Below are 21582 nucleotides of genomic sequence, written 5' to 3' on the forward strand. Positions count from 1 at the left end.
AGTTCCCCAAATTAATACTTTTATAATTTCTTACGGCTGTCTTTACTGCAGTCTCTGAACATAAATTGTGAAGATTTCATGCACATTTATCACTTCCCCAATCAATACTCTTGTGATTTCCTACGCCTGTCTTTAAATACTTTAATCTCTTAATCCCATCTTCATAAGCTGAGGATGTATGTCACCTCAGGACCCTGTGATGATTGCGTTAACTGCACAAATTGTTTGAACAATATGAAATCTGGGCACCTTGAAAAAAGAACAGGACAACAGCGATGTTTAGGGAACAAGGGAGATAACCATTAGGTCTGGCTGCCTGAGAGCCGGGAGGAACAGAGCCATATTTCTCTTCTTTCAAAAGCAAATAGGCGAAATATCGCTGAATTCTTTTTCTAAGCAAGGAACAGCCCTGAGAAAGAGAATGTGTTCCTAGGGGTAGGTCTCTAAAATGGCCACTCTGGGAATGTCTTTTACGGTTGCAGATAAGGGAAGAAATAAGCCCTGGTCTTCCATAGTACTCCCAGGCCTATTAGGACCAGGAAATTCCCACCTAGTAAATTTTGGTCAGACCAGTTGTCTGCTCTCAAACCCTGTCTCCTGATAAGATGTTATCAATGACAATGCGTGCCCTAAACTTCATTAGCAATTTTAATTTTGCCCCATCCTGTGATCTCGCCCTGCCTCCATTTGCCTTGTGATATTTGTGATCTCTGTGACCTACACTCTATTCGTACACTCCCTCCCCTTTTGAAAATCACTAATAAAAACTTGCTGATTTTGCAGCTTGGGGGGCATCATGGAACCTGCCAACATGTGATGCCGCCCCCGGCACCCAGCTTTAAAATTTCTCTCTTTTGTACTCTTTCCCTTTATTTTTCAGACTGGCCGACACCTAGGAAAATAGAAAGGAACCTACGTGAAATAACGTTGAATTATCGGGGGCAGGTTCCTCTGATAGGACACAGCATCCCAGCCTTCACCCCAAGCTCCTGCAGCCCAGTGCCACCAGGGGAAATAATGTCCTCTGCATCTCACCTGGCTTTCCAGCCTGGAAGAGGCTTACCAGCACGTCCTGGGGAAAAAAGGGCCGATTGAACCAAGGGCTGGAAGGTCCAACACACTTTGCCCAGCCCCTGGTGACTGGCCTGGGCACAGAGTGCCACCCTAGGGCAAGTCAGCCTCCCTCTAGTCCCCGGACGCAGAAACGGCTCCATCATGCGGGACGGGCTGAGACCCAGCGCACCTTCATGCCCTTTGTGCCTCCCCCAGCCCCTTCAGGAGTCTGTGCCCTCATAACCCCCATTTCCCAGCAAGAAAGCCTAAGGTCAGGGAGTGGGAAGCTGCATGCCAGCGTGACCCGCAGTCAGGGGAACCCCGGACTCTGACGCTGTTACTAGGGGCGCAGTAGGCGCTGTGCTGGAACGATCTGCGGTTCCCAGAGCGAACCCCGCCTGGGAAAAACCCAACGTGGGCGCCAGCGGCAACGCCCGCTCGCTTTCATGCAGTTTGCCTGGTGGCCAGGGAAAGGTCTGTTCTTGGCCTCATTTTGTGTATTAAAAGTGTCCGCGACGGAAGTTCGAAGCAAGACGCCGCGCAGGGTCCTCTGGGGCCATCGGCGTCGCGCCCCCTCCCATGGGGGGTCCCGCGGGAGCATCTCAGGCTGGAGACGTTTCAGTCGCCCCGAACCGCTCGCTCTCAGCGGACGGCCTCTAGACCCGGTTCCGCCCTGGGTGGAGGCGGAGTCTGGGGCAGCGGCTCGCCGCGGGGCGGGCCGGGGGCGGGCCGGGGGCGGGCACGCAGCTGGAGCCTGAGGTTGAGGCTCGGGCGCGCTCAGGCCCGGATCCTGGCGGCCTGGGCGGCCGCACCATGGACTCGGGGACCGAGGAGTACGAGCTCAACGGCGGCCTGCCGCCGGGCACACCCGGCTCCCCGGACGCCTCGGTAAGACCTTCCTCCCACCGCTGCGTGATCTTGCCCGGCCCTGTCCTTTCCGGGCGCCGCGGCTCCCCGGGCACCTGTGGGCGCCCGGCCGAGTGCGCGCCGCGTTCGCACTGCAGAGTGGAGGGGGACGTCCCGCTCCAGGCCAAGTCCCTCCTGCCCCATCAGGGTCAGAACGATGCCCACGGGAGTTCCAGCCACCCCCGGCAAGTGGGCGGGATGTAGGGGCGTGGGGGCGCTGGGCTGGCTGGCGTCCCCAGCCCTACTGAGCAGCGCCCGCGTTTGGCTGCGCGGCGGAGCGGGCCTGGGCGCAGCTCCTCGGGCTGAGGACTGCCGGCGCCCGGCTTTCCCGACCTCCCCCGACTCCCGCGCGGCCCCCTCTAACTTCAGTCTAGCCGCGCCGGCTCCTCAGCGCACTTTGCCCGGGGGTGGGCGGAGAGGAGTCACAGCCTCTGGGCTCCAGACCAGCGGCATGCAGACACTTACGTCACCCCACGCTGACTACACAATCTGATGCGTGCCTTGCTGGGGGAACTTGGGGCCCGCTGTGGTCCCTATTCCACTTACCTACCTTGAGAAATAGAAACGTCACACAACCTTCAGTGTATGTCCCCACAGGCCCTCCAGAGCTTGCCCTGTCCGGCCTAGGAGGACTGTGGGCAGGGGCAGGCCCTGGCAATGGTCTTGCTTCAGAATTCTTCATCCCAGGACTCAGCACTTACTGAGCACCTTGTGTTCGTTGCAAGGTCCTGGCATGGCCCTCTGTTGACTTGTTTACTTTGGACATTCTTTCCTTTTCCAACCCCCCAGGGATGGGGGCAGGGAACAGCAGCCTGTGGGTTTTTCCAGGCCTCTCCGTGGCGTGGACCCGACGGGGGCAAAGATGCTCTGCCCGCTTGCTGGTGGACAGTCCTAGGCCGTGCTGTGGGGACAGCCCATGTTCAGGGAGGTGGGGCCTCATGAGCCCTGGGATAGGATGGCCCTGGGGCTGCATGGACACTTGTCGCTAGGTTAGAGATGAGGAAACTGAGGGCTGAGAAGAGCCGTCGCACTGCAGGACTTGACTGGTGTGCAGGACCCCAGGGACCTGCCCCTACCCCAATATGTGAGCACTTTGGAGCAATAGGCAGGGGGCTCCTCTGGCTGTGTGTCCCTGGGAAGTTGCCGCACCTCGCTGGGCCTTTTAGACATGGTCTTAACAAAGACAGAACAGAGGCTCCCACCTGCCTTCAGGGAAGTGGGGAAAGCAAGTCAGGTAGTAAACAGGGCAGTGACTTGGAAGCACCTTGGAAAGGGAGGGATACTACTGCTCCCCCACCCTTGACCTTGCCTGGGCAGTGCCCTCCACTCAGAGCAGTCTCTGCTCACCTCTGCGGGCGGCAGGATGGGCTGTGCCTCCTGAGATGGTGCATCTCAGGCCCAGAGGAGATTGGGTTGGATTTGTTCCCGGATCACTGTCTTGGCTCTGGGCACCAGAGGGAGGGAAACACAGCCCCGCCCCACCACGCTGCGGTTGGAGAGCAGCCCAACCCAGACAGGGCAGGAGAGGCCAAGGCAAAGCATGGGGTGCCCTAGGGGCTGGTGGCCCATTGTGGGGGGCAGGGCATGGTGGTCAGGGAAGGCTTTCTGTGGAGGTGGGGACATTGGCGCTGAGCCCTGGAGGGTGGGGAAGACAGGTGGGCAGATCTGGCTCTCTGAGATGTGTGGAAGGGCATCTAGGCAGAGGGAACAGCAGGAGCAAAGGCTCAGAGGCTGGACCACAAAGCACATGAGGGCTGGGTAGGAGGTGGGGGGATGGGAAGCCAGGCTGATGGGAGGGGCCTTGCAGGCCTGATCACAGTCTGGTGTCCAGGGAGCTGTGGAAGGGCTATGAGCCAGTGTGAGGATGAGCACATTTCCCCTTGAAGGGTAAAAACTTCCAGGGCCGCTCTACTCACCGAGCCTGGAGGCCCAGGACCAGCCAACACACCTGTTCCTCTTCCCACCCTCAAGACCTTGCTTCTCCGTTTCTTGGGCACATCATGTCAGCACTCTGTGCCTCAGTTTCTCATCTGTGAAATGGGCGTGATTGCAGTGCCTGCCGCAGAGGGTGGTGAGGACTCAGTGGCTGATGTACATGAAGTGCTTAGAGCCAGGCCAGCACTCAGCGCCCTCATCCTTACTTCTGCCTGCCATGGAGACCCTCTCCCAGTGGTGACCTCTGGCCGTGGTTTGGAGAGGGCAGTGCTTTGCCCAGCGTGGGTCCCAAGGAGAGTCTCAGTTTCCTTTTCTGTAAAATGGGGCACAACTGCTCACCTCCCAGGGTGGCCGAGGCTCAGGGAGGAGCCACACGTGGAACTCCGGCCTGGGTGGGCTCTGTTGGGCCACGGCCGTGGGAAGCTCTCAGGTCTCCCCCGCCCCGTGTGCCCTGTGCCCCTGTGGCCCTTCATGTGAGGGCCCCCATCAGTGTCCAGGGATTGAGTCAGCTCGCTGTGGCTGTCAGCAGAAGGAACAGTAAACAACAATTTCAATGTGAAAATGGCCTGAATCTGTTATCCCCAGGGCGTCTCAAGGCAGGGAGGTGGTGGGGATGGGGTTGGGACACGGCCATCTGGTGCCAGCCACACCTTCCTGACCCTCACGACCCGCAGGTTGAAGGTTCCTGGGGCCACATCTGGGCCGAGAGGCATGGTCTTCGGACACAGGTAGCTGTGCCCGGTACACCTGCCGTCTGGGCCGTGCATGGCCTCAGCTGCCCAGGGGGAGGTTTGCTCTTTTTCGCATTTCTGCTTTCCTGGCAGATCCTAAGGCTGGCAGGGTCTGGGCCAAGTTCTGAAAGGCAATCCTAACATGGTCTCAGGGCCACTCCTGGTCAGTGCTGAGTCTACGGGAAGTGGGTCTGCTTGGCCCAGCTGCGGTGGGGACCCCGCCTCCCAGCACTTCCTGCTCTCTTGCTGGGGATTTCCTGCCAGGAACACAGACGTGGAGCTGGGAGACCCTCTCGGGGCCTGCTTCCTGGGCTGGCCGGTAGGAGACGGTGCAGGGCTCCAGTGCCAGTCCCCGCCTATCTGTGTGGCATCTGGGGAATGGGCACAGCAGCTCATGCCCCTACTGGTGGGTCAGACAAGGGATGCCGGAGGCCCCAGGCAGGTCCTAGCACATGGTAGGGGAGAAGAGGGGTTGCCTGAGTCTCAGGTCCCCCCACCGTCTGCCAATGCCTGCTGAGTCCAAGGTTAGGGCCGGTGAGCAGGACAGGCTGTGAGCAGCCGAGGCCTAGACTAGGACCCCCCAGGCACCCAGGGCAGGCACCTCATCCCTGTTATCCTGCTGGGTCCTGCTCAGCACAGGAGAGCCTGTGCCCCAGGCTGTCCTTTCTTTGCCGTGTGACTGTTATGTGAACCTGTTCAGCTGCTTTTGAGTCAGTGGAGTTGGTTGGGGAGGCAGTCTTTCAAAACAGTGAGAGCCAGGCATCAAGGAAGAACAGCCCTGCCACCTACTGCCATGTGCTCCACCAGCTACGGGGCCTCTGAGACCATCCCATTCAGTCGCCTCCACATCCTTGTCTACCCATTTTACAGATGAGGAAACTGAGGCATAGAGCAGTCAGTGTTGAGGCGGGACTGGGGAGGTAGAGGAGGTGCTGTGGCAGCTTCCAGCCCTGCTTCTCACAGGCCCTTGGAAGGGGTGGATGATACGCATCACCACATTTGTGGACCCACAGCCCCCGACCCTGTCTCTGCCCTTCCAAGCCCTGGGTGAGCCGGAGCACCCATTATGCTATGGCCAGAGCCAGGCCCGTGGATGCAGCAAGCCTGGTTCATATCCCACTTCTGTGCCAGCCCCTCCTGCCTGAGCCGAGGATGCTCACTGCAGTGGCCCTGGGACCCGCCGTGCGGCCCAGCCCCAACACGTGCAGCCTGCAATGGGGAGGCTGACTGTCCACAGAAGGTTGCACGAAGAGCCAGCCACGCCCCTGCACAGAGCTGACCTCCTCACCAAGCCTCCTTCCTAACTTTCAGAGGAAAAATATCTGGCCTGGCCCCAGGCCCCGGGTGCTGCTGAGGTTCTGGGGAAGTCCCGCTGGCCCTGGGAATATATTAACCAGGGTGTTTATTCCCTGCCCTGTCCAAGCCATGGGCACAGGTCTCGGCAGGGCTCAGCTCCTGGCAGCTCCTGCTGGCCGGTCAGGACCACAGGGCTCCCTCACGTGTGGTAGCTGGGTCCCCCGGCCACCCTAAGGCCCATCCCAACATACAGGCAAGTGCCCAGGACTGGGGGAGAGTGGGGTCGTCCTCCCTGGGACCTTCCTGTGCGGTGGTCAGCTCCGGGGCTCCAAGGCGCAGAGCACCGAGGTTAGGGACAGGGAAGCAGACCGGCCCTGCCGCCCTCCCCTCCACATGACGCTCCCAATGTGGCCTGCTACCCGCGGTGGTTGCCAGCTACGCTGTATCCTGGGGCAGCCCTATGCTTTGGGACACACAGTCCTGGGAGGTGGCTGTGGGCAAACCTCCTCCGCGCTGCAGTCTGCTGGTCTGTAGAATGGAGAGGAACACAGCCTCTCCCTTGGTGAGTGGGAGCTTCCCAGGTGCAACCCTAGATACACTGAGTGGGAGACTGAGGCCAACGGAGGGGGGGGGCTTGTGTCAGGGCCACGGGCTGGGCTGTGGTGAGCCAGGGCTTGACCTGCATGCAGAAGCTTCCTTAGCTGCAGGTTGGACAGGAAGCAGATGGCCGGATGGGCTGGAAGTGCCCTTCACCAGCAGGGGTGTGTGGTCAGGGCATTTGCTGGCCACTCAGGGCTTGGAGGCCATCCCGGGGCATCTGCTCCACAGCCTCTTGGTACACATGGGAGACTGAGGCACAAAGTGGGGCTAGTTGTCCTGAAGTTACACAGCTGGAGCCTGAAGCAGGGAGCCCCTGAGAGCTCAACCCCTAAGGGGACAATGGCATCAGCTACCAGAGCTCCTGAGTCCCGGTGCCTGGGTTGAAATCCTAACCAAGCCCTCACTTGCTATGTGGCTTTGGGTAAGGAACCGCCTTTGCTGGGCCTCAGTTTACCCACCTTAAGTGGGCATGAGGACAGCAGGGGCACAGGCTCCCCGTGGCTGGGGGTGCTGAGAGCTGAGGCTTCGGGAGCTGGGGGCTCTGCGCGGACGATCCTTTTTAATGGATCTGAGTGTTCCTCGTGACAGCATGGCTATGAAATATTTAAACGGCTCTGCAGAGCTCAGAAAAAAGGGAATTATTCCTCCTGCCCAGAGGCCAACACAGTTAGCCTGGGCATGTGTGTCTGTTTATGTATGTGTGTGTGTAGTTTGTATATGTATGTGCATGTGTATTTGTGTGTGCTGCATTGTGTGCACCTGTGTGTCTCACGTGTCTATGTGTGTCTTTCTGGGGGATGTGTGTTTCTGTGCCTGTGTGACTAGGAACATGCACATATTTGTGTAGATGCCCCTGGAAGGTGGAAATCCTCACAAGGTCTATACTTGGCCGCCTTCTCCCAGCACAAGCCCTGGGATGGAGACCCGGATGAGCATTAGGGTGGCCTTGAAGGAAGGCACTTTGGCACTTGAGGTTTGTGAAACAGGAGCACATGCCCACTGTGGCCAGCAGCCCCCTCGACACTGCACCTCACAGAGCACACGTGTGATGGGGTGTGACCCGCTGGACGGCTTCGAAAGAGCAGAGCTGGAGACGAACTCAGTGCCAGGCACAGGGAGCAGAGCTGGAGATGAACTCAGTGCCAGGCACAGGGAACAGAGCTGGAGACGAACTCAGTGCCAGGCACAGGCCTTTACGTCTGGGCCGTCCTCACCCAGACCCTGGGCAGCCTGGAAGGAAGCCCCTAAGTGGATCATGGTGGGACAGGGACACACAGTCCTGGGAGGTGGCTCTGGGCAAACCTCCTCCGAGCTGCAATCTGCTGGTCTGTAGAATGGGAGAGGAGCACAGCCTTCCAGTCGGCGTGTGCCCTGCCTGTGCTGGGGCCTGGGGGAATCCCAGGGAGTGCAGCGTCAGGCCCAGCGTGGGAGAGGCGAAGTAGAGACCCCACAGTGGCTTCGGGATATGCATGGAGTGACCCGAGAGCACACCAGGGCCCCAGGGACAGGGCTGCTGGCTGGCCCAGGTAAAGGCGGCTGTCCCTCTGCACACCCGTGTCCACGTGAACTTGCTACTTAGAGAGCGGCTGATGCTGAAGGCAGGTTGTTGGAATGCCCAGGCCCAGGTGTAAGCAGCAGAGCCCGCCGGTGTCCCCTGACGCCCACTGTCTCTTCCTCCTGGGTACATAATTTCAGATGAAACTGAAAACGCACAGCATGAAATCGAGGCCCCTGGCCTCTGCTGGTTCTGTATTGGCTGCCTCATGTATTTTTCATTGTGCATGCTTCCAGCCTGCAGAAAGTCAAGGCCTGGATGGATGCCCGTGTCCGCCCCTCCCTGTGGCCCTGCGGCACCCCGGCCTCCCGGCCTGCATCTTTCATGAGTCTGGAAACAGTATCTCCCAGAGCAGGCCCCAGGAGGTTGGCTGCCAGCAGTGGGTTCTCACAGCTGCCTCCAAGCAGGTGACCAGTCCTGGGAGGCTGTGGTCCAGGGTCTGGCAGCTCAGGGGTGCCTGCGGACAAAGGGCTGGGCCAAGGGGGTGGCAGGTTTGTCCTGAGTGACTGAAGAGGGGCCCCCACCAGGGCAGCTTGAGAGGGGCAGACTCTTGCTCCAGAGAAAGAGGAAGTTGGATACTGGGCTGCCTTGGAACGAAGGGCCAGTGCTAGATAGGACCTTCCTGTGGCAGGAGAGAGGGCCATGTCCTGCCAGGGGAAGTCCTGGGAGGCTTCCTGGAAGCAGCGGCCTCTGTGTGGGGCCTTGGAGCTTGAGAGTATCTGGCAACAGGGAAAGGCACTGGGGGCTCCAAGAGAACTGTAGGGGGCCCCTCCCAGATCGGCCCCTAAGGCAGAGAGGATTCCATCAGAACTCGCATTTCCATTTGATTACTCTGAGAAGTAATGTGGAAGCTAAGCTCCACTGTATGTCGTATGCCAAGGCATCTGATGAGCCTCTACTGTGTGGCGGCCCGGCTCTGGGTGGCCCACCTCAGTGAGGGCTTGCTGCTAATGGCCAGATAGTTCTGCAAGGCCTGTGCTGAGGCCTGGAGGCTGAGTGGCCTGTCGGGCCCCAAGTCTGGGAGGTTGGGAGGTGGCAGGGGCGATCTCAGCCCTTAGGTCCGGCCCAGGAAGACTCGTTTCTTGCCTGGGCCAGCGTGCACAGATCTGTCCACCACCCACACGTCACTTCCTTTCCTGGCATCAGGAGCTCAGACTCTGAGGCGGGGGGAGAGGAGGCCAAGGGCACAGATGGGTAGGGGCAGGCAGGGAGGAGCAGCCGCGCCTATGGCAGGAGGGCAAGGATCCGGCAACGCTTTCCAGTGGAAAACCAGAGTGCATGTACTAGGGTTGCTATGTCATTTCCGTTCTCTCCAGGACTGTATTCCTAGGGGAGGTTTTGTAAAGACCGAGCACATTCTCGCAGCCTCTCCTTAGGGTAATAAGCACTTCTGACTGAGCACTTACCGGGGTGGGGGCAAGGGAAGCCCTCACCTGCAGGGCCCAGCGACCCCCAGAGCCCAACTCAGGCGCAGCCCTTGCCCCTCCCCCACCCTCCTTGCTGACCATCCCCCTCCCCGCAGCCTGCCCGCTGGGGCTGGAGGCACGGGCCCATCAATGTGAACCATTATGCCAACAAGAAGAGCGCAGCCGAGAGCATGCTGGACATCGCGCTGCTGATGGCCAACGCGTCCCAGCTGAAGGCCGTCGTGGAACAGGGCCCCAGCTTCGCCTTCTATGTGCCCCTGGTGGTCCTCATCTCCATCTCCCTCGCACTGCAGATTGGCGTGGGGGTGCTGCTCATCTTCCTCGGTAGGTCCCTGGGTGGGGCAGCCGGGCCACCTGCTTGCCTTGCTGGCATCTGCTCACACCCCCTGGGACAGGTGCCCACCACCTTGCACACTTGGCTCTCAAGGAGCTGCCGAGTCCGTGGCCCTCATCACCCAGACATGCAGTCCAGGAAGTGGTACCCCACCCCCACCCATGGCCTCCACTTTGGTTTTTGTTTCGTTTTGTTTTGTGTTTTGAAACAGTCACCCAGGCTGGAATGCAGCGGCACAGTCTCGGCTCACTGCAAACTCCATCTCCTGGGCTCAAGTGATCCTCCCACCTCAGCCCCCAAAGTAACTGGGATTACAGGCGCTCACCACCATGCCCGGCTGATTTTTGTATTTTTTGTAGAGATGAGGTTACGCCATGTTGCCCGGTCGAAATTTTGAGCTCAAGTGATCCAACAGCCTCAGTCTCCCAAAATACTGGGATTACAGGCGTGAGTCACCACGCTCGGCCTTGCTTTGTTTTTGAAACCGGTCTTTCTCTGTCTTGATCATGGCTCACTGCAGTCTTAACCTCCCACGCTCAAGCGAGCCTTCTGCCTCAGCCTCCCAGGTAGCCTGGACCACAGCTATGTGCCACCATGCCGGCTAATTTTTTTTGTTTTTGTTAGATATGGGGTCTTGCTATGCTGCCCAGGCTGGTCTCAAACTCCTGGGCTCATGTGATCCTTCTGTCTCAGCCTCCCAAAGTGCTGGGATTACAGGTATGAACCACCGTGCCTGGCTCCACCCTGCATTTTGAAAGAGCACAGAGTGGGGTCAGGGCCTGGCCTGTGGGCATTAGGGCAGGTGTTTCACTGGGTTCTTGTTGACTCATGCCATGAGATAGCCTCAGCCATGCCAGTCCTCACCTCCTGGGCCCAGGGTCCTCCTCGTGACTGCATGACCTTGGGCAAGTGGCTGAACCTCCCAGGCCTCACCTATAAAACAGGCATCATAATAGAACTGCAGTTTGTGGCAAGAATCACTAGATTAAGGCCCGCAAAGGGCCCAGTGCATTTGCCCAAACCTGGCCTTTGGTTGACGTCCATAGCTTCAATTCCTATAAGGAAAGTGCGGGGGCTACAGAAGGTGGGGTCGTAGACTGAGGGGCTGCCCAAGCCAGGGGTGCTGTTGTCAGTGTTTCAGCAAAACATGTATTTTTCTCTGGGCGACAAAACTGATCATAAATGCGATTGAGGGCCCTGTAATGTCCCAGGACAGCTTGACCACTGGGGTGGGTCCCCTTCCACTGTCCCAGGCTGGGGTGCTGCATCTGGGCTGCCCTTGGCACCATCCACTCCTCTCTCACCCACAGTCAAGTACGACCTTAACAACCCGGCCAAGCACGCCAAGCTGGACTTCCTCAACAACCTGGCCACGGGCCTGGTGTTCATCATCGTGGTAGTCAACATCTTCATCACGGCCTTCGGGGTCCAGAAGCCCTTGATGGACATGGCGCCCCAGCAATAGGGCACCCAGGTGAGCCGGGAGATGGGGCGCGAGGCCTGCAGTCCTGGGGTTGCTCGCTGTCGGAGGCTCTTGCGGTGTGGAGAGTCCCTGGCTGGCCAGCCTTGGACACCTTCCTAGGCTATGGGCATCCTTGTCCACACCTACAAGGCCAATGCCTGGCCACTGTCTTGAGGCCACCCTTGCCACTGGTGCTGGCCACCTGGGGTCCTGTGGTCACAATGTTTAGATGTAATGTGTGTAAGAGCCACCACTTGAACATCCTGGAGAACTCACTTAAACATAAGATTTCTATGTATTCAGAACATCTGTCTGAAAAAAAAAAAAAAGATTTCTGGGTCAGGTGCTGTGGCTTACACCTGTAATCCCAGCACTTTGGGAGGCTGAGGCGGGCAGATCACTTGAGGTCAGGAGTTCGAGACCAGCCTTGCCAACAGGGTGAAACCCCGTCTCTACTAAAAATACAAAAAGTAGCCGAGTGTGGTGGCACATCCCTGTAGTCCCAGCTACTCAGGAGGCTGAGGCAGGAGAATCGCTTGAACCCAGAAGGCAGAGGTTGCAGTGAGCTAAGATCATACTCCTGCACTCCAGCCTGAGCGACAGTAAGATTCTTTCCAAAAAACACCCAAAACCCAGAGATTTCTGGCTTCTCTTGATAAGTCAGGGGCTCTGCACCCCTTATCAGCTCCACTTAGCAGGTGAAGCTTCCTCCCAGCCCTCATCTGAGAAAAAGGGGCCCTGGTATGACCGCCTGCCTGACATGCCCACCCCACTGTGCCAGTCTGACCAGGACAGTGGGATTCAGGATCTTGTCACATGAGCCCCTGTGACTGTTAAAGTCTGCCCCGTGCCGGGCCTCACAGAGTCTGTTCGCTGCCTGCCCTAGGCTGGAGCCTGGTTGTGTGCGGGATGCAGATGGAGGCTGTCCCCACAGGACGAGGTACCCAGTGTAGGAAGACTTCCCACACCACACACAGCCTCTCCCTGTGTCCTTGCTCAGAGGGGTGAGCGTCTGCCCAGTGACACAGCCTAGGAGCAGGACCCACAGGAAGGCCTAGGATGCAGCCAGGCCAGGGCCACACACCACAGTCCCTGCAACCTCGGGCCTAGGGGTCGCCCCTCCGGTTTGTAGCAGAGGTGGAGGTGAGTTGCCAAGGGAGGGGCGGGCACTCCTGGCAGGTGGCCATCTCTCCACCAGTGGTGGCCCACGGCAGAGTGGACAGGAGCAGTGTGCTTGGGACAGAGCGCCTGTGTGTCAAGGATATATAAAAATTTCCCCAGGCCGGGTGCGGTGGCTCACACCTGGAATCCCAGCACTTTGGGAGACTGAGGCGAGCGGATCACCTGAGGTCAGGAGCTTGAGACCAGCCTGACCAACATGGAGAAAACCCATCTCTACTAAAAATACAAGATTAGCCGGGCGTGATGGCGCCTGCCTGTCATCCCAGCTACTTTGGAGGATGAGGCAGGAAAATTGCTCAACCCTGGGAGGTGGAGGTTGCGGTGAGCCAAGATCACGCCATTGCACTCCAGCCCGGGCGACAATGCAAAACTCTGTCTCGGAAAAAAAAAAAAAAAAAAATTCCCCAAGAGGGCGTAGTGGAGGAAGAGGTGGGGTGCTGGGGCCAGCAGCTGGGTTGGGAACGCCCCACATCCACCCGGCCTCGCCCCTCCCCACACAGGGGCCAGCTAGGAGTGGCCGCGGCTCGTGGTGACCGATGCTCCCCTACCACACCCATGGCCATTCCCCCAGTGGGGTCACACCAGCCCCAGTGTCCCGGCCGTGGATTCTGAAGTCACCTTTCTGAAAGGGCCCGGATGTGAGCGGCCCCAGTGGGGTCCGAGTCACTGTTCAGATGCTGCCTCCAGTTTGTATTTGTCCCCTTCCAGAACACCTAGATGTCAGCTGTTCCCTGGCTTGGGGCATGTGGCCAGGCCCTTTATTAACCACCTGCTGTGTGTGCTGAATGCAGTCCCTAACTCTCCCAAATATCAGTTATCTGCCTGCCGGGAAGAGGGTGCTGGGCCTGTGGGCCAGGTGGGGACCCAGCAGTGGACCTTAGGGCTGTCCTCAGAGGCTCGGAGGCCAAAGCTGCTGTGTGTCCTGCCTGGAGCAGCCAGAGAGGTCTCAGGCTTTGTGGGTGGCTATGGTCACAGCTGCCCAGCCCCAGACCCCATGGTGGGCCAGGCCTTTAAGTCCTGGCAGTAACCTGGCCATGCTATATTCATTCCATTTTCAGAGGGGAAACTGAGGCATGGAGTACTTTGACACCTCTCATGTCAGAATCAGTCTCTTCTCCTTCCTGAGTTCGGGTGTCCAAATGGCGCCGACACTTGGGGCTGGTCACAGCCTGGCTCAGAGCTTCTCTTCTCCCTCCTTCCAGGCCCAGACCCTCTCTTCTCCCTCCTTCCCAGACTCAGACCCTCTCCTCTCCCTCCTTCCCAGGCTCCTCTCCCTCCTTCCAGGCCCAGACCCTCTTCTCTCTCTCCTTCCAGGCCCAGACCCTCTCCTCTCTCTCCTTCCAGGCCCAGACCCTCTCTTCTCCCTCCTTCCCAGACTCCTCTCCCTCCTTCCAGGCCCAGACCCTCTCCTCTCTCTCCTTCCCAGGCTCCTCTCCCTCCTTCCAGGCCCAGACCCTCTCTTCTCCCTCCTTCCCAGACTCCTCTCCCTCCTTCCAGGCCCAGACCCTCTCCTCTCTCTCCTTCCCAGGCTCCTCTCCCTCCTTCCAGGCCCAGACCCTCTCTTCTCCCTCCTTCCCAGACTCCTCTCCCTCCTTCCAGGCCCAGACCCTCTCCTCTCTCTTCTTCCCAGGCTCCTCTCCCTCCTTCCAGGCCCAGACCCTCTCTTCTCCCTCCTTCCCAGGCTCCTCTCCCTCCTTCCAGGCCCAGACCCTCTCCTCTCCCTCCTTCCCAGGCCCAGACCCTCTCTTCTCCCTCCTTCCCAGGCTCAGACCCTCTCCTCTCCCTCCTTCCAGGCCCAGACCCTCTCCTCTCCCTCCTTCCAGGCCCAGACCCTCTCTTCTCCCTCCTTCCCAGACTCCTCTCCCTCCTTCCAGGCCCAGACCCTCTCCTCTCTCTTCTTCCTAGGCTCCTCTCCCTCCTTCCAGGCCCAGACCCTCTCTTCTCCCTCCTTCCCAGGCTCCTCTCCCTCCTTCCAGGCCCAGACCCTCTCCTCTCCCTCCTTCCCAGGCCCAGACCCTCTCTTCTCCCTCCTTCCCAGGCTCAGACCCTCTCCTCTCCCTCCTTCCAGGCCCAGACCCTCTCCTCTCCCTCCTTCCAGGCCCAGACCCTCTCCTCTCCCTCCTTCCCAGGCTCCTCTCCCTCCTTCCAGGCCCAGACCCTCTCCTCTCCCTCCTTCCCAGGCTCAGACCCTCTCCTCTCCCTCCTTCCAGGCCCAGACCCTCTCCTCTCCCTCCTTCCCAGGCTCAGACCCTCTTACCTCCCTCCTTCCAGGCTCAGAGCCTCTCCTCTCGCTCCTTCCAGGCTCAGAGCCTCTCCTCTCGCTCCTTTTCAGGACCCTGGATGCTGCCTGCCCTGCAACTCAGCCGCCCGACCCCAGGAGCTGCCGTACCTGTGAGGTGTCCACCTCCCTGCACGTGGCACTCCCCAGACTGCCAAAGCCCAGGCCGGCCTCATCTGCACCATGTCCCCGTTCCAGCCCTTGCTCTGAGTGCGACCAAGCACCATGCAGGAGGCCACTCTTGTCTCTCGGCGGCTGTTCCCAGGAGGCAGCTTCCTCCTGGCACATGGGGCTGGCCACAATAGCCCAGAGGGTCAGAACTGGATAGCCACAGAGACCTGTGCCCAGAGAACGATCTCGACCCACCCAAGGACACACAGCAGGTCCGTGGATGGGCTGGATGAGGGACCAGGGCCAGCCTCTGTCTTAGGACATTCCAGAAGGACAAGGAGATGTTTCTCCATCTCGTGAAGCACCAGCGTCCCCACCTCGCATGGGCCCTGTCCGGGTTGCCATGGTGACCCCAGCCTCTATCCACTTCCTAACCCAGGGACCCTGCACAGCCAGAACTGCCTTTGGCCCTACTAATGGTCACTGGCTCTGGTCTCAAGTGCCTGGGCTTGGTGGCCATCAAGAGGGAGCCAGCCAGGCCTGTGAGGGCCATAGACCCTGTATATACCCCGCACCAGCAGTGACCAGGCAGAGCCCAGCCCCCTCCACGGGGGTCCCAGCGCCCACTTTTCTAATCATGAATGACCAATAAAGCCCATGCTCTTTGTCAGGCTCCATGTGCCATCTCCCTGTTCCCAGGGCTGGACCGGCCTTGACCTCCCCGTCCCCTCTCCAGCTATCCTGCAGGGGCGTCAGGAGCACACAGTTCTGGCCAGGGCCGCCTTCTCCAGAATCTTGGCTTGGGGAGCTCTTTGGCTCCTGACATCTCCCAGGGTGAGGTTTGGAGGCACAGAGGTGGAAGTCTGAGGTCACTGCATCAGCAGCCCCTGGTGACTTCTGACCCAGGCAGGGTCAGGTGTGGAGCAGCGGCGTGTTGCCCCTCACACGTTTCCAGCACTGTTTCCTGGCCGCCCGCTGACAGGCCTTGAGGTCCTGCCCCTGCGTCTCTCTGCCAAGTTTGAAGTTGCTGCTTCCCCACAGTGGTGTCCAGTGATGCCTGTGGTCAGCGGGGACATTCTCTGGGCAGAGGAGAGCTGGGAGCCAGCTCCTGAGAGTGCTGGGACCAGGCCCTGCATTCTCAGGGCCCACCTGCCCCACAGGACCCCTCACCCAGTGGAAATCTGGCTCCCGGGCCACCAGTGTCTGGCGCTTCACTCTCTTCTCCTTGGTCCCCTGTCCTTCCCCAACCCCCCACTACCCATTCTGTTCTCCCCACTGGCCCTCCCAGCCCCAGCCCCAGTCCCTCATCTCCCGGGACGCGGAGCATCTGGTGGCCTGAGGTGGGAGGAGGGCCAGCCTGCCCCATCCTCCATCCCACACTGCCTCTGTGTCCCCGCTGTGGTACCTGAGCATCTCCTGCCAGCCTCTGCCCTTTCCTCCTCCAAGCAGCCTTCCAGGGGCACAGGGGAGGGGCGAGGCCTCCAGCACTGCCAAGGCCCCCACTTACTTCCTCATCGCTTTTCTTCTGTCCCCATCTGGGCTGGGCCCCATGACTTGGGGTGGCTCCAGCTCCCGGTTCCTCGGATGGATGAGCGGCCCCCACCCTGCAGTCCTGTGTCTGGGCTGACATCGGGTCTGCACAGCCCCATTGCTGAAGTGACGGAAAGCAGAAGCACTCCTGAGTGAAGGGGTCTAACCTGGGCTCTGCTTGAAAGCACTCCCGGGGAAAACAGCAGCAACTACTGAGTAGGTGGACTGTGTGGATGCCGAGAAGCTGAGCTCGTGGCACTGCTCTCTCCACTTTTGTGTTTGTCCCATAGAGGGTTTGAAAAGCAGTTGATACGGGAATGGGTTCTGAGATGTGCTGAGTGGAAAAGGAAGCTGCGAAGGTATATGGTGGGTGCGAAATGTGTCCTGAGAGGAGGCGATGTGGCGTTGGCCACAGGTTGTGTGGCCAGAGCTGACTCAGATGCATGCCGCCCAGCACTCGGTCCCTGCTTTGGCCGCGGCCTGCCGTGTGGGCTGGCTGGCGGTCACAGGAGAGAAGGCCCCCTGTGTGCCTGGCCTCACACACAAGCAGCCGGATGTTGGCCAACACGTCTTAGCTCCTCCTTTGGCCAGGAAAGGAAGTTCACCAGGACCGAGGGGGAGGGGCGAACCCAGATGGCTGTGCTGGGCCCTGGGCCATCCCCAGTTGGATATGTGCACCCTGACCCCCTGCGGTCCCCATGCCAAGGTGGCCTCACCTACTCAGACACCCATGCTGGCTGCCCCCAACCTCCCCGCCCACCAACTCCCAGGCTCATTCACCAACCACTCCACCAGCTCTGACCCTGACTTCTAGGGTTCCCATCTCAGTCCTCAGCCTGTGCTGCTGCCCCCCGAAGAGCATCCTTCCAGGCCCCCATCGGCTGGCCGGGGCTTAGCTCTAAGGTTGCTCCGGAGGCCTTCCTGACCAGTCTGATGCCACCCCTCCCTGATCACTGTCTTGGCCCCATTGCAGTTTATGCTTTGGTGCCCTGGGCTAGAGTCACTGTCCATGTTGCCAGAGACAGTGCAGCCAGGTGGACTCTCCTTCTGGAGCTGGTGTCTGAGTCCAGCCCAAGTCCAGGGCGGGCACTCCGAGAATGAGTGTTCTACCTGCTGGGTCTCCTAAGGGCCAAGGGGCTCTGCAGGAGCCGGGGGCAGGGCTTGGCACCCGCATCCCTGTCTGTGCTTCTCCTACTTCAGGATCCTTGGTCTGACCTGGCTCTCCTACCAGATGCCACCACCTACCTGCAGCTTGTGTCCTCAGCACTGTCCAGCATAGAGTAGGTGCTCAGTAAATGTCTGGGGCAGAACCCATTCACCTGCCTGTCTGTGCTAGGCCCTGTGCACCTATCACAGCAGCCAAGGGACAGACAAAAAACAGGCCCAGGAGCTGCTGAGAGCCAAGCTAGCTTCTAGGAGGGTTCGATAGCCCCTATGGGATCCTAGGACCTGATGTATCCACTCCAGCCTGTCCTGCCCGTGGATTCAGCTCTGTTCTCATGGGGGACCTGGAAAGTCAACAAGATGTACCCACCAAGTTGGGTGGTGGGGGGGACAAGGAGGGACACACAGGGAGCTCAGGAGGGATGGGCAGGGAGGTCAGTAGGTGACCTGGGATGATGGCGAGGGGCCATGTGGAAGTCTGGGAAGAAGGTTTGAGGACAAGGAAGCCTGTGCACAAGTCCTGTGAGCTGGGCTGTTGTTGGGGAAGCAGTGAGGTGTGGGAGCAGGTACGGGCAGTCACATACAGCTGGAGATGACCAACGGGGCAGAGTGTGATGGGAGGGTCTCCTAACCTCTTTCCTATAACAGAGAGATTATTAGATAGATAGATGGTAGATACATGGATGGACGGATGGATGGATGGACGGACGGATGGATGGATGGATGATGGATGGATGGTAAGATAGATTAGATAGATAGATAATAGATAGATGATGGATAGATAGATTAGATAGATGATTAGAAAGAGATGATTGCTAGAAGCTGTTGTATTAATTTGATGGAAAAGATGAAAAGATTGACTGATAGATGGATGATAGATGAGAAATAGATGACATTGGATAGTTTGATAGGTGATGGATAGAAGACAGATACGTAGGCAGGCATAGATCTCAGTGGCTTGTTCCAAGGTGAAGCGGTACCGCTGTGCCAGCCTGAAGCCCAGCCTGGGCCGCTCACTCCCTTAGAGGGATCCCTCGCTCGGGACTCTTCATGGCTTGGGTGCCTGTGCATGTCCTGGACCCTGCTTATTCCTGCCCACCTAAAAGCACTGGAAGTGTCTTCTAAGTCTTGTTGGATCTACAGGCTCCCTCTCCCAGGGCAGTGCTTCCTGTCTGGTTCATCGTTGAAGGGCCTGGCCCATTCATTCCACATGCGCAGAGGAAGGACGAGGGCAGCTCATGCCAGATGAGTGGGGAGGCAACTGGGCCTCCATGCAAGGTGCTGGGCCCAGGCCTGGTAGGGCCAGGCAGGGAGGAGCACCTGATCCAGGTGTACTGAGGAGCTGGCCATTGTGACAGAACCCACGTCACACCCTAGGCCCAGCCCTCCCCTCTATTTCCTAGAGACCTCCACTTCCACCTGTGTTCAGTCAGAGTGGAGTGCCTGTTTCTTCACTGCATTATTCTTTTTTTTTGTACTGCATTATTCTTAACAATCAGAGGACTGGGCCCGGCGCAGTGGCTCATGCCTGTAATCCTAGCACTTTGGGATGCTGAGACAGGTGGATCATCTGAGCTCAGGAGTTCATGACCAGCCTGGACAACATGGCAAAACCCTGTTTCTACTAAAAATACAAAAAAATTAGCTGGGTGTAGTGGCACATGCCCGTAATCCCAGCTACTCAGGAGGATGAGGCACAAGAATTTCTTCAACCCAGGAGGCGCAGGTTGCAGCAAGCTGAGATCGCACCACTACACTACAGCCTGGGAGACAGAGTGCGAGATTTCTGTATCAAAAAAAAAAAAAAAAAAAAAAAAAAAAAAAAAAAAAAAAAAGGCACGGTGGCTCACGCCTGTAATCCCAGCACTTTGGGAGGCCAAGGCAGGCGGATCACGAGGTCGGGAGTTCAAGACCAGCCCGGCCAACATAGTGAAACCCCGTCTCTATTAAAAATACAAAAATAAGCCAGGTGTGGTAGTGGGCACCTGTAATCCCAGCTACTGAGGAAGGTGAGGCAGGAGAATCTTTTGAACTGGGAGACAGAGGTTGCAGTGAGCCAAGATCGCGCCACTGCACTCCAGCCTGGGCGACAGGGCGAGACTCCAAAAAAGAAAAAAAAAAAAAAAAAAAACGGCACAGTGGCTCATGCCTGTAATCCCAGCACTTTGGGAGGCAGAGATGGGCGGATCACTAGGTCAGGAGATCAAGACCATCCTGGCTAACATGGTGAAACCCCATCTCTACTAAAAATACCAAAAAAAAAAAAAAAAAATTAACTGGGTATGGTGGCAGGCGCCTGTAGTCCCAGCTACTTGGGAGGCTGAGGCAGGAGAATGGCATGAACCTGGGAGTTGGGGCTTGCAGTGAGCCGAGACCGCACCACTGCATTCCAGCCTGGGCAACAGAGCAAGACTCCGTCTCAAAAAAAAAAAAAATTAGGGGTCTGAATGCTTTCAGATTTTCCTTCTCTGTCTCTCAAATACTTTACTTTAGAGGAAACACTAACTCTAGGTGCTGCTGCCCTGCTGTGACCTCAGGAAGCTGCCCCACCAGCTGCAGCCTCTTTGGCCCCCAGCCCAGCACGTCCTCGTCCTTCCAGCCAGCGGACAGCCGGGCTCTCCCACCAGCTGTCTGTAGGCAAGTTTTAGGCCAGTGTAGCCCACTCCCTCCACACCTGTGGCTGCAGCCTGGTCTGTGGAGACCCACCCCCGCTCCCTCGCCCCTCTGCAAGGCAGTGCTAGGTCCCCTCCCCAGATCTGATCACCATTTGGGGTCCCACCGCAACCCATCCAGCACTTGCCCAGCCAGGCTGCGGGAGGGTGGGTGTTCCTCACCTGCCATGCTCATGCTAACCCTACAGCTGGGGGAACCAAAGCTCTGAGCTGTGACATGACCCCAGCAGGCCATGGTGACAACAGCATGCCCCTCGTACTCCATCTCCCGAGTGCCCCTCAGGTGCAGGGGACAGTAGGGCGCACAAGAGGCTGGACCCCTTCCCAGATTCTGAACCTGTCTGTGTGAGGGGGGGTGTCCAGGGCTCACCCAAGGAAGGCCAGAACCCTGTGGCTGCTGAGACCCGGGTTGGTGCAGAGGTGTGAGAGGTACTGAGTGGGCAGGACCCCTGTGAGCCCTCTGCGGAGGAGCCGCTGGCCCCGGTCACAAGGCACTGAGCCGGCAGAACTGGAAGCAACAGCACAAGAAAGCCGCGTCAGCACCCCTAAAACCCAGTCTGTGTTTGTAGTCAGCAGGGTCACTTCTCGCAGACGGGTGCCGCGGATTGTACAAGACCCAGCTATACTTCCGGGCTCTGAGCTCAAGTGCTGACCTGTGACAAATACACTCCTGGCTTCCATCCTAGGCGCCCCCCAACACCCTTCCCTCACCCCTTCCTTACCCCCACCCTCATCCCTCCCTCACTCACTCCCTCCTCCCTCAAATCCTTCCCTCACCTTTCCCTCACCCACTTCCACCTCCCTCCTTCACCCCTCTCTCATCCTTCCCTCATCCTCACCCCCTCACCCCTCCCTCACCCCTCCCTTATGCCTCTCTTTTCACCCCCTTATCCTCCCTCACCCCTCCCTCATCACCTCCCTTACCTCCTCCCTCACCCCCTCCCTCCCTTACCTCTCCCTAACCCTCTCTCATCCTTCCCTCACCCTCTTCCTCGCTCCCTCTCACCCCTTCACCTCCCTCCTTCACCCCTCTCTCACCCCTCCCTCACCCCTCCTTTACCCCCTCCCTCACCCCTCCTTCACCCCTTCTTCACCCCCTCCCTTATCTCCTTCCTCACCTACCTCACACACCCCCTCATTCCCCTTCCTTCATCTCCCTCCCTCATCCACAGCCCATCGCTCACACCCGCTTCCTCATACCCCCTTTCCTTCACTCACTCTCCCTCACAACCTTCTGCATTTCGACTCCAGCTCTCCCACAACCCCTCCCTCACACCAAAGCTTTAGTAATGGGAGTTCCCTCGACCCCAGCATCTCCTACCAGCTCCTGCACAGTTCTGAATGTG

General features: G+C 58.7%; 1 protein-coding gene across 1 annotated transcript; it reads left to right on the plus strand.

The window, feature by feature from the left end:
* Nucleotides 1–1774: 1774 nt before the first annotated feature.
* Nucleotides 1775–15543, plus strand: NINJ1 (ninjurin 1). Its single transcript, XM_007969775.3, has 4 exons — nt 1775–1941; nt 9599–9827; nt 11148–11311; nt 14814–15543. The coding sequence occupies exons 1-3, from the start codon at nt 1867–1869 to the stop codon at nt 11300–11302; spliced, it is 459 nt and encodes a 152-aa protein (XP_007967966.3). The 5' UTR covers nt 1775–1866; the 3' UTR covers nt 11303–11311; nt 14814–15543.
* Nucleotides 15544–21582: the final 6039 nt, after the last annotated feature.

Source organism: Chlorocebus sabaeus, chromosome 12, assembly GCF_047675955.1.
Source record: "Chlorocebus sabaeus isolate Y175 chromosome 12, mChlSab1.0.hap1, whole genome shotgun sequence".
In the NCBI taxonomy this organism is placed as follows: Eukaryota; Metazoa; Chordata; class Mammalia; order Primates; family Cercopithecidae; genus Chlorocebus; species Chlorocebus sabaeus.

What these genes read in the sequence shown, in the direction of transcription:
- NINJ1 (XM_007969775.3), top strand. Translation starts at nt 1,867, where the DNA reads ATGGACTCGGGGACCGAGGAGTACGAGCTCAACGGCGGCCTGCCGCCG. An exon ending in CCGGCTCCCCGGACGCCTCG is followed by an intron (nt 1,942 to 9,598) that starts GTAAGACCTTCC and finishes CCCTCCCCGCAG; the next exon opens with CCTGCCCGCTGGGGCTGGAG. An exon ending in GGTGCTGCTCATCTTCCTCG is followed by an intron (nt 9,828 to 11,147) that starts GTAGGTCCCTGG and finishes TCTCACCCACAG; the next exon opens with TCAAGTACGACCTTAACAAC.